At 28.7% G+C, this 21388-nt stretch overlaps 1 protein-coding gene across 4 annotated transcripts in view; it reads left to right on the top strand.

The window, feature by feature from the left end:
* Nucleotides 1–21388, top strand: part of l(2)41Ab (lethal (2) 41Ab) — a 47316-nt gene that overhangs the window by 7375 nt on the left and 18553 nt on the right. For all 4 annotated transcript variants that reach the window (XM_076453571.1, XM_076453570.1, XM_076453572.1 and 1 more), the window contains 10 exons: nt 1576–1693; nt 3400–3535; nt 5303–5386; nt 7526–7745; nt 10717–10874; nt 11061–11201; nt 13259–13362; nt 15039–15282; nt 16143–16325; nt 19034–19279. In XM_076453571.1, coding sequence (XP_076309686.1) covers nt 1576–1693; nt 3400–3535; nt 5303–5386; nt 7526–7745; nt 10717–10874; nt 11061–11201; nt 13259–13362; nt 15039–15282; nt 16143–16325; nt 19034–19279 — 1634 coding nt within the window. The remainder of the gene's footprint in view (nt 1–1575; nt 1694–3399; nt 3536–5302; nt 5387–7525; nt 7746–10716; nt 10875–11060; nt 11202–13258; nt 13363–15038; nt 15283–16142; nt 16326–19033; nt 19280–21388) is intronic.

Genomic DNA, 21388 nt, shown 5'->3' with positions numbered 1-21388 from the left:
CTCTCAGCCAAGATTTTACAGCATTTCATCTATATTTGTTTCCTCTTATTCATCTGTGATCTTAAGGTTCTTGCAGTGACTTGCTCTTTTTCATGTCAGTTCTTCTGATGGTACCACATTGACTAGCTCAGAGTGCCACCTCTTCCACTTCCTTTCTAGCCATCTGTATTACATCATATTCTGTCAGATATTTTTCATATGGCACTCCTGTTCTCCAACTTCACTCCTGGCTTTTATAAAGTTTACTGCACAGTGTCAGTGATTGACTTCTTGGGTGGCATCATTCTTAATGAGGTCACTTAATTTCTTTGTTTATCAATAACAATAGTTTACTTTTTGTCAGTAGTCTCTCAGATACCATTTAAATCCTTCTCATTTCACTTTGCCATATGTTTCTCAGTTTTGACATGGTTCTCTAACAATGGTTTGATGCCTTTGTCTGTTTCTTTGAATAAGGCAGGTTTGATTGCTACTCTTTTTTCTTTTTTTTTCTAGAGACATAAAGTTTCTGAGTCCCTGGTTTTGTACTTTCTTCTGAAATATTTTTGGGTTATCTTTCTTCAACATCCTTTCCATGTTCCTAATTGTAATCCCACTTATTTCATTCACCCTCTGAACCTTTGGCATCATGCTCTTTATGTTTACCTTTCTCTCAAGAATTATTTTCTTTTGTTGTTGGCTAGTGAATGTAGATATTCAGATGTGTTTGTGATTCATGTTCACAGGACTTTTTGCTATTATCCTTATGTTTTCATTGTATCCAAACCAGTCTTTTCTACCCAAAACTTCAGTTCAAGATGGGGTTAAGTTCTCTCTTCTTCATTTATTTGAATTTCTGATATTATTGAGAAATCTGCTTCAAAGTGGTTTCATTAATAATATGTTTGGAAATGTCAACTTAAATAAGTTTTTTTTTTTATCTTGTAGGATTTTAAAACCCAAATGTAGACTTCTACTTGGAGAATTGCTTCTCAGTTAGAGCTATAAACTTATGATACACCTAATAGTGTGGAGTGTGATTCCTTTAAGGTTAAACTGAATGTCTTCAGTCCTAACCTTCAACAAAACTTTTTCATCATTGCTGTGTTGTTACTCTACATAAACATTTGAAATTTTGAACAACTTCAAAAATTTAATTAATAAATAAGATAAGAGCTCACTATGCTTTTAATTTTGTTTTTAGTGTGATAAGTCTTTAAATATGAATAACACAAAAATGTAATTTCAATTTTTCTGTTGTGTTGGTAAATATTTATATGTATTTGAATTATCATCAGTAACTTTGCACTTCATACTTCATTCTTGTAAACAATTCTAAATAGTATTTGATTTATATGCAAATCTGTCACTTAAAGTCATCACTACTTGTATTTAGATTTAGTAGTGTTTGTGTTCTCTTGTTGAAATTTCAGTGTACTGATAAGAACTTCATAGATCTTTCAAATTAAAGCTTTATAGGTGCTGAACTTATGTATTATCTTGTACTTGTTACATATAAACATATAGTTTTCTGATTTTTGTGTGTTTATGTTGATGAAATAACAGACAAAAGAAAAGATTATAATTCTTTGTCAGCTCAGCCTTATGAAGAGGAAAAAGAACAAAGTGAGTGTTCCCAGAGTAACTACAATAAGAAATCTTCACAGATGTTAGAAGAAAATAAAGAAAACATGTGTAACTCTGCAGTAAAAAGGTACTTTCAAAAGCACATAATATTTTTGAAGTAGGCAACTTTAAACTTTGAAAATTAAATTAAGGTTTGTGTGTTAGTTATTCACAGATGTATTTTGTGTGTGTGTATTTATATATATGTGATATACACACACACACACTGTTAGACTATATATGTATTAACTCAAACTTGGGATTTATCTATAACATTAAAAACGTTTTGATATATACACAAAAGCTCTGGGTTATTTAGTCTATGGACTTTTCTCATAAAATATCTGAAATGCTTGTAGACATGTTTTATGTATTATCAAAAATAATCTCAGAAATTTGTGTTATTCTAAATGTGGAATTGAATAAATGCTGGTATTAGAAATTACAGTTGCATGTATTAAGGCTCTGATTTATTAGTGTTTATGTGTACATTATGTGTAAATGTATACTTTTTAACATGAAAGATTGGTTCATATATTGTCATTATCTTTAAAGTGTATAGCGAATGTTTAATTTGCTTATGGGGTAATTAATGTTTCAAAATAAATAACAAAATCAGATTACTCTAGTTTCTTTAATAACTGTGAAATATGGTGACCCTATACATTTAACAAATACAAATGTTCATAGAGAATGAGAGAAAGTTCATCATGTTAGATGGCACTGTGATTGGGTAAAATAAATGCTCCTGAGAGAGAGACGAAGACTGCATGTCTGTTTTTGTTGATTAAAAACTGTGAAGTTAGTCTTTCAGAGCTAGTTTTTGCTTCCTTTAAATAACTTATCCTTAACTTTTAATAGTTTTGTTTTAGTTACGCCTTCAAACTGTAATTGTAGTACTTTAACTCATTCTAGTTGCTAGTTTTCATGAGAGATATGTAGTTGAAGTCTTTGCTTATAGAAAATTTTATGACTTAAACTGAATTTTCACAAATAATGATACATTTTTTTATTTTATCTGTATAAATATTAATTTTATTTTGAGTAGGTGAAAAGTTATGTGAATATAAAGAAAAACAGTTGTCACATTAAGAAAAACAAAGTTACAGAATTATCAAAGTATAAATTAAGTTTCATCATTTTGCTTTTAGATAGTTTTTTTTTTCTCATATCAAAATGCTTAACCTGATAAGTTATTTAAAAGTACCAAGCACATAAAAGAATAACTAATTAGAATTGTGAAAAGTGTTTTTTGTCAGTAGTAGCATTTTGATGAAGATGGAGGACAATGTGAGACCACAAAGACATTAAGTTCAGTTTTATAAGTAGACAGAAGAGCCACAAATGTGATTTGCTCATCTGTTCCTTTAGATCATCCATTTTAATTAATTTTCTGTACTGGGTATATGAACAGTTAGTAACTCATTAAACTTAGACTTATAGTAACAACCCTGCAGGAGTTATAGGATTGTTCATGTGTAAACATAAGTCTAAATGCAATCTCTGCATAATGAATGAAAAAAAATACTTCTAATGAAAATTAAATTTGACAAAGATCACTGTTCTATTGTTTTGTATAAATTGTATTAAAAATTGACATGCTTAATAGCTTAGGTAACTTCAACCCTATGCAAACATGTCTTAGTACTTAACACTGTAAAGAAGATAAAAAAAAAACGATTAGAAAACTATTTGTTTTGTGATGAGTAATATGAAAGATCAGGTTTTGTTGCATTAGTTTTGTCATATCCCAGAGAAATGCTTCTTTTTTCTCATCTGAAACTTGCATGTTAGTGACTCACAGGAACAACATCAGTTGAATGATATAGACCTTCCAGAACAAGAATGTGTGAACAGAAGTTGGCAACATTCAAATGATGAAACTAGTGGTGATAAGTCATCTGAAAAGGTTGTATTGGATCCTGATCATGTAAGATTTCTTTGATTTATTATATAAACAAATTTACTGTGATTTCTTATATGTTTATGTGACTTACTAATCTATAGTAATCTTTGAAGAATTTTAATGGCCAACTGATGAAGACCAACTAGAAGGGTATTAACTCTTGTTAAAAAATTCCTTACAATTTAAAGTTATTATGAAGATTGGTTCAATATTATGAAGTCTGTGTGTGTGTGTGTATATATATATATATATTTTACAGAAACTAATAGTGATAGAGTTAAGTAAACAATATCAAAAGGAAGGACTGCATTAAAAACAGCACATCTAAACCTCTGATTAACTATATTAGTTTGCTATAACCAAAAACAAACCAAAACAAAATAAATTTAAAAAATAAAAAATGCAACACCAATTGAAAGGATCCCAGAGTACAAGCTATAATGCAGATTATAAATGTACTTTAGGTTTTCGAGGTGACTGAAGAAGTGGGGCCCATGTTGTGGTGGGAATACACCATCTCAGTCTTAACCTCCATTTGCTAGTCTCACATAAAGAAAATAGTGAGGGAATAGCAACAGAAATAATAGGTATAGCAATAGAAATTAGGAGAGCGAGATGTGGGTGTTCAAGCCCACAATGTCCCACATCTATATCACCCTTTACCGCATGCAGACAGTTGTGGGAAGGTGACTGCTCTCCAAAGTAAAGAAGAAAAACTAATTGAAAAATAAAAATAAGGTGTTGTCATCTGGGTGTAAGTAAGTTAAATAAACTTACCTCTTGAAGTTAGTTTGGTTTTTTTTAATTTGTATTAGTAACAGGGTGAAAGGTATTTAGAACAGGACAAATGAGACATCTTTTGCTATTACATCTTATAACATTTGCAGCAATATAATTACTATAATCAGCTCGCTTGGCTAAATTATACTTTCAAAATATGCCATTATGGAAAGGTAACTGGAGACAGTATACAGCATATATTTTGCTGTAATGTAATGTTAAAATAAAATTGATGTTTCACAGTTAAAATTTATTAAAATAAATTTATATTTATAAACAAACATTTGATGGATAATTGTTACATTAAAAACAACTGATATCATAAATCTTTTGAGAAAATTTGGGCAGTATGAACTTGCAAAGACAAACATTATCACTAATTCCAATATCTCAGTTCGTTTTTCAGTTTCAAAGTGTCATTAATCAAAAGTTGGTTAACTAGTTAATTTCTTGTTTGTAACACAAATAAAATCCACCAAAGCATTAGTTTGGTATATCATACAAAATAAAGTAGTGAAGTAACTTAACAATATTTTTTTCCAGTGAGAGGCTTCTGTACTTTTTTTTACCATTCAAGAATATCAGGATATTGTTTATAAAACTCTAATAATACATTTACTGTGTGAGATTAAATAGTTATTTCTTAAAGATGTATAAAAGATCTCTTTCATTCTGCTTCAATGGATAAGTTCTTCACTATCAATTTGTAGTGAAATAAAAGTTTATCTATCTATTTGAGAATATCTAAAACTTAGTATTATGCTTAACACATACACTACAATATCATTCCATATAGATCTAACCACATTTAATTTCATATATTTATATGTTACATTGTTTTTTACAATTAACATATCCTTTTTTACAGCTAACAATCTGCAGTTTGTATACTATTAATTATTTGTATTAGTATGTTTTGTGATATTAATAAATCTGAAAACTTTAATTTTTTTATGGATTTAAATTTTAAGTGTTATGTATACTAACTTACCTTTTACACAATTACTGTAGCCTTTACTGAATCGCTTCCAAAATGCACTGAAGTCACATCTCCAGAAGAGGTTAGAAAATGTTGAATTTGAGTTAAATGAAGTGGTAAGTTTATTTTACTGGAATTAGATTTTTAAATTTTCATTTTAATTTCTACTTCATAAGAATAACACACAGTTAAACAATATGTGATATTCATATTAAAAAAGACAATGAAATCTGACATCCTACTTCCAGTATGTCATTTAACTAACCTATACTGTAAGAAATCAAAACTTAATTACACAGTTTCAGTATTATTGGACAATTGTAACAATATATAAGTATCTATATAAAATACCCCTTTGTAAGGTTAACAATTAACCAGCTTGAAAGATACTTTAAACCATTAAATATTAGGAATTATTTCAGTGGAAATTTTGCAAACACGTTGTATTTTGTACCTTCTTTAGACACCTATGACATTTCATGTATATTGTGGATAGCTAGTACGTCTTTTAGTCAGCCATAGAGTTGATATCAAAAATTGATGTAAAGAATTTCAAAAAGTTGTATCATAATTTTACTTGCATCATTTTTATGCATCAGTAAAGATGGACATAAATTATAAAAGATGCATGTCTCTTGAGAGAAATCCACTTTCAACATAACTTTAAGAGTTTTTAAATCATATTTTGACAGTTAAAGATAAAAACAGTGAACATAATATTACATTGTAGTGTGCATTCTATAAAAATATCTAATTTTACTTAATATTATAGAACTTGTGTAAAATTTAAAAAAAGATTGTTCAGATTATAAAAGAAAGAATTGTGGGCTTGAAAATAGTCTTGTAATTCAAGAACATTTAGATTTAGGAAAAATGGTAGGTTGCTTAAATAGCATAAAGATAACAAAACACACAATTAAACAGAGTTGGGTCAAGTGCGTTAAGGCGTGCGACTCGTAATCTGAGGGTTGCGGGTTCGTATCCTCGTCGCGCCAAACATGCTCGTCCTTTCAACCGTGGGGGCGTTATAATGTGACGGTTAATCCCACTATTCGTTTGTAAAAGAGTAGCCAAAGAGTTGGTAGTGGGTGGTGATGACAAGCTGCCTTCCCTCTAGTCTTACACTGCTAAATTAGGGACGGCTAGCACAGATAGCCCTCGAGTAGCTTTGTTCGAAATTCAAAAAAACAAAAAAAAACACAAATTAAACAGAGTTGAAAATAAGTAACATAACTACTAAAAAAGACAAAAGAAAGCAAAAGAACAAGCACTCTAGATTGATTTTTGTTATTTTTTCTTGTCAGACAAGAATCAATGAGGCTGAAGATTCTCTTCTATTTTCAACTTGCACCAAAAGCCAGTGCCACATAATGAACTATCATTAGCACCTTTTTGTGTAATCTTTACAGTAATGTCATTCACTTTCTTCAGTTTGTAATTGATACTTCACTCATTTTCATAATGATTCATCTGCTTTGTCATCTACTCTAACACATATAGCTGCCTTTAAGATCAAAGAAAAAGTTAAATCAAGTAAAAATTAACAAAGTGTTTGTATTATATGATGTGGAAACTTAATGCTATCAAAATACAGGCTATCACTTTTTACTAGGCAAAACATTAAAAAAATACAAACTTTAATAAAATAAATAAATCAAAACTTATGAAGTAGATTTATAAATATTGTTTAACTATTATTTGAAATGAGTTCATCAAAATTATTAATTTCAAAAGCAAATATTGTAATGTAGTTAATTACTAATAATTTAAACTATATATGTTAATATGGAAACTTATAACATAAATGTATTACAGTTACATTAAGAAATAAATGTATACAAAATAATAATAAATAAATAAATAATAATAAAGAAATAAATGTATATTTATTATGACTAGCCAGACATAGTATGAATGCTACAAATCTTAGAAAAAATTACTAAAAATAGATAAAGCTACAGTAAAATTGGCATGTGGGTTATACAAAATACTTCTTATTTAACTAACTACAACAATAAAAATAATTTTTATTGTGTTTATTGTAAAGGAAACTTCTGACCATAGTGATAATGATGTAAATATTGTTTTCTAGACACATTATTTAGTAAACAACCATTCCAAATAATTCACTTATGAAGTTTTTACTTTAACAGTTACTTCCATAATAAGTATGTGTGTTTTAATTAATTGTAATATTTTTTCAACTAAATGTATTCAGTTTCATAAATATATATTTTAATCAAATTTCACTTCAGACAAAGAATTTGAAATCAAATGAGAAGAAAAGAGAAGATGTGGGAATGCAGTTATATCATCTTCAACATGAGCTGGTTTGTCAACAGAAAAGACTTGAAGACCTTCATAAAATATTTTATGAAAAAACTGGTGAAAGACAAAAACAGGAAGAAGAACTATCATCTGTTAGACATCTCTATAAAAGTTTATGCAATCAGACAAATGAAGAAAGAAAGAAAGGTAATATTGTACTTTAAGTGTTTTTTATTGTTATTACAAAATAAAATTGAACAAAAAAATACAAATGCACATCTTCTCACACATTCATAAAATATTTAGTGCCTTTAATTGTTACTATCAAACACAATTAACACATGTACAAATCTAAAATTTTTACAGAAAATTGCTTTTTTCAAAGAAACACCTTCAAGACTAAAGGTCTCAAAACATTGCTAATTTGAGGCAATACGGGAAATATTTTGAGATGCTTCTTTGCAGACTTATGTGTTCTTTTGAGGTCACTGACCAGTTATTATGAAAGAAATGGATGCATTTAAAATATTTTGAAATTGTTAAATCACTTCAGAAGACTTTAAAGAGCTTACAGTAGAAAATGTGTGTTTTTGTTTAAGGTACCATATTAAAAATATGTAGATTTTGTTGATTTTATTTCTCTTTTTCCTTTAAAAGCATTTGACTACAAAGTATTGCTGAGTTATACTTCTCAAAGGATGTTTCTATGAACTTTTGGAAAACAGTACACTGAAATGGCTCAAAGAAAAGAACTTTCAGCTATCAGACCATAAGCTAAGAAACAAATGATTTAGATTTATAATGACCTGCTTTTCCCTACATCATTAACTCCCACATGTGCCACAAAAATAAGATGCAGTTTTTGTGGGGAATGTATGAGCTAATGATGTAGGGAGAAGTAGGTCAGATGAGCTAATTAATAAGTACATGGCATTGACTTGCAGAAAGCAAATGGAAGTTACATTAAAACCAGGTTGTCATACAAAGAATTTAAGAGATAAAATTAAAAAACGCATAATAAATTTAAGAAATTTCAGTTGACTTGTATAACAGGAGATTTAGGAGATTATTGAATATCAAGAAATTGGTGAAACAGGAAATTAGGGCATAAAAAAGAATATGTGATATGTGAGCCACTTACTGCTATTTATGTCAGCCCTTGAATAGTGGGCAGGTACCAGTGGATTGGAAGTTAACTAAGGTAACTCCCCTTTTCAAGGGAGCTGATAAAAATTGTCCCAGTGGTTATAAGCCTATTAGTCCTGCATCAGTTGTGGGAAAAGTTTTTGAAAGTCTATTAAAAGATGTCTTGTAAAGTAATTTAACAGAGTTTATAACTTCATTGGGTTGTCAACATGGTTTCACCAAGGGGAAAATCTTGCCTTACAAATATTATGACATGTTTTCAAAATGTTATTGTTTATGTAGATGAGCATAAGGGTGTGGACTTGGCGTATCTGGATTTTCAGAAAGCATTTAACAAAGTACCACATAAAAGGCTTGTAAAAAGAAATTTTATTTATAGACATGAGGAATAAATTAGCTAAATGTATAGAAGAGTGGCTTGGTGGAAGAAAAAATATGGTTGTTTTAAAAGAGATTAGTCAAACTGGATTAATATCACAAATGAAGTACCTCAGGGCTCAGTTTTTTGACCTTTGCTCTTTTTGATTTACATCAATAACAGATGAAGGAATTGTCAATAAATCACTTACATTTGCTGATGATATGAACAATGCTACTGATATACAAAAGGATTTGGTTCATATAGTGATTTTGACAAATAAATGCAGATGAGTATTAATTATAAGAAATGCATGTGAGTTATAAGAATTTGAATTATAAGTATAATTTGAATGGGAGTAAATTTAACAATGACATGAAAGAAAGATATTTTAATGTAATGGTTGATCAGTCTCTTAAACAATCCAAGCAGTGTGCTGTTGCTAGAGGTAAAATTTTAGGCTGCATCTACAAAAATATTGAATACAAGACAAAAGATATTATCGTTTTACTGTTTAACTCATTTATAAAGCTTCATTGAGAGTTCTGTGTGTAGGTTTGGTTTCATTACCTTAAAAAAGATATTGAATTGTGGAAAAGATTCAGAGGAGGGTCACTAGAATGGTGTCTTTAATGAAAGGTTTGTCATACAAGGAGAGGCTGAAATCTTTCAATTCTCTCTGATTGAAGTGTTTAAGATTGTAAAAGAGATCGATAATGTTGATGCATCAACTTGTTTCATACTTAACAGTGAAAATAGTTGAACTATGGGACACAAATAAAAATTTTGGCAGGGTAGTCATTTTCAGCTAAGGTAGTTTCATTTTTCTAACAGGGTAGTTAGCCTTTGGAATGGATTGCCATCAGATGTTGTAGAGGCAGTAAATTTAAATGATCTTAAGAAAAAGCTTGATAAGTAAATGAATGATTAAGGCTGACTTTAAGATTATTGTTATTTTTAATTATTTTAATTTAGGTTAAAGGATGGAATAGGCAAGATGGACCAATAGGTTCCATGTTGTTCTAAAAAGTTGTGTAAATATTGCTTTTCAGATAAATTAGTCAGTTAACATCCATTGCAAACTTAATTCTTTTTTGTAGATTTTAGTTCAACAAACATTTCCATAATGTATTTGTGTTTTAATGAATTATAATATTTTTTAAACTAAACATATCCTGTGAATTGTGAAACAATGAGCAAAGTCAGTTTACTTTTTCTGACTAATTTTAATGATAAATAGACAGTCCCAGTACTTTGAAGTTTTGGATATTTTACTCTATTTTGTTGATTAAATATTCAGTTTTTTACAAATATATGTTTTTAGTAAGTAGATGACAACATCAAAACTTTATCTGTTATTGAGATATTGATGCAACTAAAAATAACAGGCAATTGAAGTTAAAACAAATATAAGTATATTTGTGTCCCTAAGAAGATTAAGCTATGAATTCCCAAACTTACTTTTCTATAATGTTTATAGCATTTTATTAAAGTTTACTGAACTTAATACATTAAAGACTCAGCTTTAAAAAAAGGCAACCTCCATTACTTTGGGTAAAAAACAAGTTAAGATTTTTAAATTTTTTCATATTTTAAAAGAATACCGACAATTTCAGAAGTTACCTTTTGTTTTATTAAGAACAGCGTTGATATAATGTATATTTTGATTCACAGAAACAAAACTTAGAGAAAATGTTGAAGCTTTATCTCAACAAGTTGGATATCTTAACCAACTAAAGGAATCTTCATACTCAGACACTGTTGTTACAAAGAGAGCTGTTAAAAAGTCAGAGACTGAGAAATCACAACTTCATAAAGATAAATTGAAACAGGTGATGTGTAGAAATTAATAATTCCAGTCAGCATACTACATCTAGTATAGTTTATTTTATGTTTTTATCACATTTTTGTTATGTTTTAAGAAAATTAAATAATTATTAAGAAAACAACCACATTTATTAAAATCTTGAACTTTTATACATGCTTAATTAAGCCACAGGTGTTGGATATTCCTCTAGGATTTGTTGGTTCATAGGCTGATGAAGGATCTCCATACAGTGAAAGATGATATTTTTCTGCTTAATACTCAGTGTGTAGTTCGTAGAGAAGACTCTAATAAGTTACATCAGAGATTAACAGAAGCCAACACTGAAATGGAGGTAATCATTTACAATGTACAATTGTTGTTTTGTAGAAAATATTTTAGGTTTTCGATTTTTTAGTTTGCTGTATTATTAGTTTAGATGTAGGTTCACAATCAAGAATTTGAACCAATAAAATTATTGCAAAAGAATTTTGGAACAGAATTTATGATCAAGTTTAATACCATATCTGAATATTGCAAAAATTACAGTATAAAAACATATGTTGAAATAACATCTTTGCCTGAAACCTAACATAATATAGTGCTAGGTGGCTGGTAAACAAATATCAAGGAAACTTGTATCTATTTTCAGACTGTTCTAGTATTTAACAATTAATTTTAATGGGTAATGCAGAAATCAATCAAACCTTAAAGTATGTGTATTTTGAAATCCAGAATTTTTAATTCAACTTTGTTCATTGCATTTTTTTCAGTGTAATAATTCTCCAATAAAAGAAATAATTTACCAAACTAACCTCATCTAGTCCTGAGTTTAAATGTTTTGAGTGTAAAAAGATGACAAAAGTATAGTTTTAAGTTGTTGTATACAACATTTGACAATCTAACTTGAAATATTGCTGTGGTAAGTAAGATACTCAAGTGATTTTATGAATTTGAATGTGTTTGTTTTGTCAATGAAATTTATTTTATTTGTTTATTTTTAGAACAAAAAACTTTATTTTACATATTGTCATTCTATATTGTGAGGGTCTAATGACTGAATCTCTTTTACTAAGCCCTCCAATGGCATGGTGTTATATCTGGAAGCTTATTACACTAGAAAAACATGTTTTGATAACTGTGTTGGCCTGGCATAGATAGTCCATTGTATAGTTTGTGCTTAACTACAAAAAATAAACAAATAAAGACTTTTCTTTATCACTTATTTAAAACTTCAATTATGCTTCAAATCATGCTTTGGAAGAAGTACAGTTTTACAAAATCAAATTATTTTAACTTTTTTTTTATATTTATTCTGTTATTTTATATTTAATCTATAAATTACTAGCTGGAGTACCTGTCCATTAGACTAGTGAAATAAAAACTTGTTTGTAACAAATGATAATAATTTGTATTTCTGTTGTTTTTTTTGTTAACATAATAAGCATTAAATGTGCAATTAAAATAATAAAGGTACCAATAATGAAAAGAAACACATACTGTTTTCATCAATTCTAACAACAGTTTTATGCTGAGAGAGATGCAAACATTGGTAGATTTTTTAAAATTAAATATGAAATGATATGGAGGATCCAACCCTTCAATGACCTTCCTCATATCATCATGTATAATCAATCATGTTTGGTGCTGGTTGATCAAAAAGCATGGAAACATATAAGGAACACATACATGTAGACATATTAACGTTTATTTGTATAGACTAGCTGGAGTACCTGTTCATTGGTATTTTTATAACCAATATGATAAAATTAATTATTATAAGAAATTGTACAGGATTTAAATTTTTGGAAATAGCTTCAAACAAGCATCTGTTTGTTGTTTGAAATAAGTAATTTCTATATAAAAGCAATGTAGTCAGTGGATAACCTTTTGGTTATCTTTGCAAATAAAAAGATCCAAATTTTGGGTTGTAATGTTTGTAAACTTAATCAACACAGTGGGTGTGGCATTAAAGTAACAGTTACATTGTTATAACTTCTGAAAGCTAATATCATCTCTTTTTAATTGGATATTGCTGCCTAACTATGATCAGTGGTTTAAAATAGGGTTAGTGTATCTGACCTTTAAGGGTCTCTGAACTGGCTGATTAGCCATGTGTTGCTAAGTGTCATTCATGTAGAAATTTTTTTAAAAATCAGTAATTCTCGCTTATTGTTTCTGTAAAACATTTATTTGTTGTTAAAAGAACTGGTTTTTTAGATAAAAGATTCTATTTTGTTGTAGAAGTATGTACATAATACAGCTAAAACATATATTTGCTATCTTGTTAGGTTGAAAATGGTAACAGAATAGTGATCAAGTAGTATATTTAATTTATTTTATATTCATTTGACATCAGTTAGAAGTATGTCACATACTTTTGACCCATCTTGTCTTCTTTTATAATTTCAGTCAGTTCAATTAGAGAAGCAGCAACTGCTACAAGAATGGAAAAAAAGCATTTTAGCCATGTCTAGGTGTGATGAGGCTTATGCTGCAGGTCATGAGCTTCTTAGGTAAGTAGGAATTTAAAAGACAGCAGCATTTATGAAATAGTGTAACACATTTTCTTCTTTTTTAACATTAATAGGTTTATAATATTAAACAGTTTTCTTACTATTTATGTTAGATTTGCAAGAATATGAAAATGAAATACATACAGTTTTACTTATTTGCTCTGTTGTTTTTACTAGTTGATTACCAATGTTAAAGTTAAACATAGCTGTTGTTTTAAATCTTTTATTAAAACCTGTTAGAAATCTATCAATATAACCTAATGGAGCATTAGAAATGCCACCTGTACAAAAGTGGTTCAAAATTTGAAATGTCCCAGACCCTACATTGCTCAAAACAAAGAGTAGTGTTGACTAAGTGTGTGAGCTTATTTCATATATCTACCCTGTAAAAGGCAAATTATTTATTGTAAATAATGTTTTGAAATCTCCAAGTAAAAAAGGAAACAAAATATTTTAGGACAAGTAAATGGTGGAGACATTTTTGTTGATTATTAATTTATTGCCTAATAACATGCTTGTCATTGATGATATTTAGAAATAGTTTGAATTATATATATTTGACAAGATGAATTAAATATATGAAAATAAATACCCTTGTATATATACTGTGACATATCATAGATCTACTATTTATTGTTCAGATTTATCTCCTTGTTCACAAATGCTCCAAAAATATTAGATCTGCGTTTACCACAAGATGGTTACTAACAATGGAAGGTAATCTAGCAAAGCATTGATTTTGTTGAGAACGTTTGTGTTCAGATAATTTATGTACATTTCAAATCATCATTCTTGGGAAAAACCCATAATAAAGAAGGAAGTACTGTACATGTTATATTGTACGGTATTTGAATTGATTGGAAAAATCAACTTTTCAAAAATCTATATTTTTGAAAAAGAAGAATAAAATTTCATCTTTTAAGTAGTTCTCACTTAAAATAATTGCTCTAAATAAAATTTTTGTAACACTGACACTGAAACTGCCTCTTTATATTGCATAAAGTTAAGTCCAATTTGTATTTTAGATTTCTCAAATGGAGAAAAAACTCACTTTACTTAAAAAAAAAGACATATTGATCTTGTTACTTAAGATTTTCCATCATTCCACCAACAACTAGAAACAGAAGGAATATGGTTTTCTTTGATTAGTTTTTTTTTAGTTATTTTATATGTCATCATCATCATATAAAAATTCATGTTGATTTGTTAAACAAATATTAGAACTTAACATTACTGGAATAAAGCAAGATTTATGTTAGTCATAAGCTATGGTAGAAATATTTGGATAAACCTTATGTGAGAGTAACTCAGTAAATTATTAATAGACACTTTAAATGTTTTATAGAAGAACAACAGTGATATACTTTATTACTGATATGCATATGTGCATTTTAAATTTGTATACATCATATTTAAAGGAATAATTTCAAGGACAAGGAAAATAGTATTAGTTTGAGATATGACAGAAAAATCTTGAGATACTTTCATGCTATTTAATGCATTTTCCTATAATTATTAACTATTTTACAGAATAGGAAGTGTTGCAAAGGCTTTTAAGTAGCTCAGTCATTTTGGTAAGTTTGTGCTTTTATCATAACATTATGTTTTCAAGAGCTTAATGTTCTGATTTTTTTAGTCATCAAAAGTGTTATATTTGAAATATCTTATTCTTTTAGAAACCATCAAGATCAACTACGATCCTTGAAAGCAAAGTTTACTGCTTATAAAAAAGATATCAGGAAAGAGCTGGAAAGAAATGAATATTTGAATTTAATTTTGCAAAAGCAAGAATCAGAAAAGACATTACTGAAAAGTGCTACAGAAGGAAGCATGGCTCGTCTTGCTGTCCTAGAGCGTGACTATATGCTCTATGAACATACAATACAAGAGACTGAAGCAACCTTGGATCAGCTGTCAAAGGTAAAACTGTTTACAAGGTTTAAGTCAAGATGAAAAATAACAAAGCATGCTTTTGTCAACCTATGAAACTACAGATTGTTTATAAAATATGGCAGGTTCAACCTACAAACAAGCTAAAGTTTTCTTGTTCAGTGACTTGTATTAGGAGGTATGAAAATCTGACTTATATAATTTTCATTTGAACATATTAATAGATTAACAAATAAAACATATTGTACTGTTCATCTTCAACCACTTGTAACTTCATGATTGATATCATATATTAGAAAGAGCTCTTTTACTTTATCAGCCTATTAAACATTTTGCATTTTAAATTTGATTATTTAGACTTTTTTCAGTGTTATACTTGTCTTCTTATTAAACTGAGCCTTCATTAAAGTGTTTTGAAATTCTGTTAAATTCTTGAATTACATTAGGATTTTTTACTTACAGTAATCATAGGTTTTCAATTTTATTACAATGCAACATTTTTTGGTGAAAGGAAGGATTTTGATATAATTATATCAAGAGATATAAATAAATTGACCTTACATGACCTGGATTGCTAAACATGCATGATCAGTACCATAGGTGAAATTTAATTTGACATAATACTTATATGAAAATCCTTTGCTGCATAAAAAAAAATTTTTATGGTAAATTAATTTAGTAATGTTTGAATGAGTTGGTTAAATAAAAGTTTATAAAGGAGAATTTGTATTCAAAAGTAAATATCCTAAACGAATAAAGTTTGTTGGGGTCATCAGTTTCACTAATTATGTAGAATAAAGTTTGTTGGGGTCATCAGTTTCACTAATTATGCAGAATAAAGTTTGTTGGGGTCATCAGTTTCACTAATTATGTAAGTTTTCTATCATCAGGAACAACATTCCTTAGAAAAACAGATTGAAAATATTCAGAATCGAGTAAGAGCATCTTATCAAGAAAAAATAAAGAAGGAAGATGCTATTTTTCAAGAGCTTCATAAAAACCTAACCTTGAATAAAACAGCCAAATATAACCAAGAAATGGCAGGAAAAATTCATCAAAAAACTAAGCAGGAGGTTAGAAGCTTCACTTATGTACAAATTAAATAAAGTATATACATATATAATAAGTGTAGACAGTAAATAGTACCAAGTACTTAGCAAAGGTAACATTTTCATGATATAGTGAAAAGTGATGCACCATTTAAATCATGTACTGTTGATATTATAATGTTGTAGTTTTAAATATAATCAAATGTAAGTTTTGTGCCATAGATGTTGTGGCATTCTAAAAACATTATGCCAGAGGTTACATTGTTTTTTGAATGTTCTGAATGAAGTAAGTTTAGAAAAGATAAATACTTTGTTATAGTATCTGATAAACTTATTATAGTATTGCTATGCAATTAAACATATTCATAATGGCTTACTCGTTTAATGTTTGCTTTTATTCCAAGATTAAGTTTATGAAGCAGGTTGTAAGTATCATCAACTTTTCACGATTATCAATTGTTTCATTTTTATGGAAAAAATATGTGTAAGAGATAGTTTCCATAAGGGTATTCTCTGACATGTAACTTTTTTTTTCTAACTAAACTGTGTTTTATGAAATGAGGTATTTGAAGTTAAACAGTAATAGAATATTATTTACAAATGTCCATGTTTGTAACTTATTTTGCTTCATATTTCATTTGAGTCCCTTTTGTAATGTTATCATGTTTGTATGCTTTAGTGTCATGAAGATTTTTTAAATCAACACCAGTATTGATAGTTTTGATATATTAATAAGGTTATATATATGAGATATAAAAGTTCCTGTATTTAGATCTTGCTACAATTTTTCAGTAAGTGTTGCTAAAAGCATTTAACCTAAAATTCTTCTATGGACGCTTATACCTATATATTTGTCTGCATGTTTATTAAATAATATATTATAGTTTATCAAATAAAACATAAATCCAAGTTTAATATTACAACAACAAGAGTAGTGGACTACTTTAAAATATCAAAATTTTCAATTATGGTGTAGAGCCATTACTTTTTCCAAGGAAACTTTTACTTCATCTGTTATAAAAAAAAACAACAACAAAAAAACTCATAAACTTATAAACTTTTACTGTTTTTTTTTGTTAAAGTTCTTATAAGCTAAATCACTTCATACTTGTACTATTTTGAAACCTCTGTTTGGCTGTTTTTGTTTTTACTTTATAACCCAATGTACTTCATCTGTTATAAACAAAAATCAGTGTTTAGTATGATATTCTAATTTTGAATAGTACTTCATAAAAAGTTTAGAAAAAACAACCTTTATACTCCAGATATTTTATTTTAACCAATGTTTGCCCTTTGTGGCTTTGTCAGGGCTAATACACACAACTGTTTGATATTAGAATATTTGTTATATTATAAAACTGCTTATAATGTTCTGTTTCTCAAACCTGCTGTATTGTGCATGTAACAATGTATAAGCTATTATTATTGTTTCATTACTCTTATAACATTATAGTATAGTTATAATACTACTATACAGCTATAGTAAATGAATAAGATTGGGAAAACATTTTTAATTGTTATCTGATTTCATTTTGCACTATAAATACACTTATACAGTTAAAAAGAGACTTGTAATGTAGTACAAACCTCATACATTTCTCCAAGTTTTTTCTCTTGATAGTGATAAGGGATAATGTTAATTCATTTATGCACATCACTAGTTAGATGGTGGGGCACATAGCTGATTTTAGAAACTCATAATATATTTCAGTATCTGATACATTATATACTTTCCAAAACTTCAAGTAAGATATAATGGAGATTTATTTTATGGCATATGTCTCAGAGCTTCTTGTACTCTATCAGTGACAACTAGAAAGACGACCAGATGTACATAAACTTGTACTGTTTTAAAACCTCTGTTTGGCTGTTTTTGTTTTTGTTAAAGTTCTATAAGCTGAATCATTTCATTTTGCTCAAAATTACTACCTTTATAGTGTGTTTCTGAACTTTATTTTTTCATAAGAAATAATTAGCACTAGACATTTTGTTTTCACAAAACCTTCAGGCATGTACTAAAATAATTCTTTACTTTTTTCACAGTATATATATTTTTAGGAATTACTTTTGCAGCAAATATTAATTTATTGATGTAATTATAATTCAGAAAACAGTTGTTTAAGTAGGAAATCTATTAACTGTGTGCATAGACTCTTAAACTTAAAAAAATAAAACTTAAATTTTTCTATAGTGATGTGGTTTTATAGGCATTTAAAGACTAAATATTTTTACAGTTAACTCTTGTTGTTACTTATCAGATTATTATTTGATAGAAACTGTGAAATATAAATAATAGACAACTGTAGTGTACATCAAATCACTTTTATTGTTTTTTTTAATCACATGCACTATTAATTCATATATATTTATATTCTTTCTATTATACTAATTTGTACCTGAAGTAATTCCATCTTATGTAAGGCTTAAAGTATATAGAATATGATATCAGTTTTATGTTTATAATTGATCACATATTAAGACATCCCCTGCTGGTACAGCGGTAAGTATAGAGATTTGCAATGCTAAAATCAGAGGTTCAGTTCCCCTTGGCAGACTCAGAAGATAACCCAATGTGGCTTTGCTATAAGAAAACATATATACATCTACATATTAAGATGATAACTATAATATGTGTATGTTTGAAAGTTCTTGATTTTTTAAATCTTTATGTAAATTTTACCTTTTAACTCTACTTAAGTACATGTCTAAACATTTGTGTCTTATATTCACAGGAAATGTCAATAAATAAGATAGAAAACCAAATCTCAAAGATGGTGTTGGAAATTACTGGTGCAAAAACCAGGATACAGTCTTTACAAGACCATCTAGAAAACCTGAGTCTACAAGCCAATGAAAAAAGTTCTTCCATTACATCAAGTGAAAATGAAACTAAGAAGAGAGATATTATTATAGAGAAGAGACAAAATACTGTTAATAAGCTAAGAAAGAAACTTGAAGAACTTATCAACCTGGCAGGAGTGAGTGACATTTCAGAAGTTCTGGTGTCAAATGTAATAGTGATTTATTGTTAAAAATCATTATACCATTTCTCATAATGGAACAAATTAAATAGATTTCAAACTGCCTAAAATTAACAGTTTTATCTATATACCTATTGTTTGACCTAAGGCAAGTCACAAATACTAAAGTTAAAAAAACAGCAGAGTGAAGATAAAAAGTGTTATCACTTCTCAACAACTGCCTTTTGTTTGTTTATTATATTACATTTTTCTCTCTTTTAAATTTGGTAAAAAAAAATTATTTCATGACAAAGTGTTGCACGTGACTTGAATGTAGTGGTACTAACAAGGAAGATCAACAACATTAAGATCAACTCAAACAGTGATGAGGGTTAAGGGGGCCCTGGCAGAGCTAGTGAAGAACCTCGAGCCATTTTACAACAACATTAAGATCAACTCAAACACTGGTGAGGGTTGAGGGGGCCCTGCCAGAGCTAGTGAAGAACCTCAAGATGTTTTACAACAAAATTAAGATCACCTCAAACAGTGGTGAGGGTTGAGGGGGCCCTGGCAGAGCTAGTGAAGAACCTCAAGCCAATTTACAACAAAATTAAGATCAACTCAAACACTGGTGAGGGCTGAAAGGGCCCTGGCAGAGCTAGTGAAGAACCTCGAGCCATTTTACAACAAAATGGCACAATTCAAGTATGTATTAAATTGGGTACATACCTGTTGTGGTATTCCCATCCCATAGTACTTTGAAGTACTCTAGAGGGGCTATTGTTTAGAGGGATCTCATTAACATTCCTAAAGTCAAAGATTCTTTCTTTCTCGTCAAGAGGTATGAGCAGTCATGTAAATCTCCACTAAAAAGAATAGAATATTTGATTCAACTAGAGTTCTGATTGAGATAATTTAATTTACCATATCCATGTGTCAGGGTTAAAGCAGGATATTTAGATACAAAGTTAAGCCTAATATATACCTCATAATTTATTCCATCTAAAATTTTGTTTGAACAGCTGTATGATAATTTTAATGGAAGTTTGTGAATAGGATATCATCTTATTGTGTGTATGTACTATTAGAATGGATATGAGTGCCAGCATGCCAAATGAGCTCTTCTGACAAGGTACTTTACTTTTGCTCACATATGTAGCTATTCTAATTCAGTGTTGCCCTCTTTTCAAAAACATTTTTTGCATACCATATATATGTTGATCAAAGGTTAACAAATGTTACTATAGGATTTCCATGCATGCTAGAGGCAAACTAAGTGAATAAGGTCTCTCAAAAGGTATAATTTCTGATTTTGGTAGAAACATATGTAGCATTGGTAAATGTTGACATTATAATTCATAGTGGGCAAAATTAACAATAACACTGTTAACAAGGAAGTCTGAATTATACAGTAAAGTAGAACTTGTGTAGGTTCATCAGAAGCATGAGTTATGTGTCACATAGAAAGTGAGAGAGTGAAGAATTCTTTGTAAGATGAAGCATGCTGTGTGACATATAAAGGGCATTTAGGGTTTTAACTTGCATGCTTGTTTATAGTATGGGAGCAATTCAACAAAATACATTTATCACTTTTCCCAGAAGTACATACCTATTTGAAATTAATTTTCACTCTAAAATGTAAAAGTGAATAAATTTCAACGTTTAAAATTAACAGTTTTTGCTTTTCAAGCCTTTACCAAACTATTGAAATGTATCAAAGAAGTTTTTACTGAAAGAAAGTGAAAATATAGTTCACTGAGAAGCACAACTTTGATATTATTATCACTAAATTTGATGAAGCACTAAGATTGAGCCAGTGAAGCATAGTCTTACTCATTAGAAACCTCAGAGAAACAATAAGTTAATCTATGGTACAGTTGCAGTAAAACTTTACACAAATCAAAATTATTAAAAGTAATTCATGAAAATCTTCAGTTACATATTGAATGGCATACAGTTTGATACCTCATAGTATATGAAGCAGTATTTTTTTGCAACCTGTAATATTTTTTGGATATGTACCATTTTTCCTTGGGAATGATAATGAACAAAATAAATATCTCTAGTCTATTAATCTTCATTTTTTGTTCATCCTGTATTTATGTTGCTTCTATAATTTGTAAACTA

Source organism: Tachypleus tridentatus, chromosome 9, assembly GCF_004210375.1.
Source record: "Tachypleus tridentatus isolate NWPU-2018 chromosome 9, ASM421037v1, whole genome shotgun sequence".
Lineage (NCBI taxonomy): Eukaryota > Metazoa > Arthropoda > Merostomata > Xiphosura > Limulidae > Tachypleus > Tachypleus tridentatus.
The sequence above is the reverse complement of the archived record's forward strand: the minus strand, read 5'-3'. Positions and strand labels throughout refer to the sequence as shown.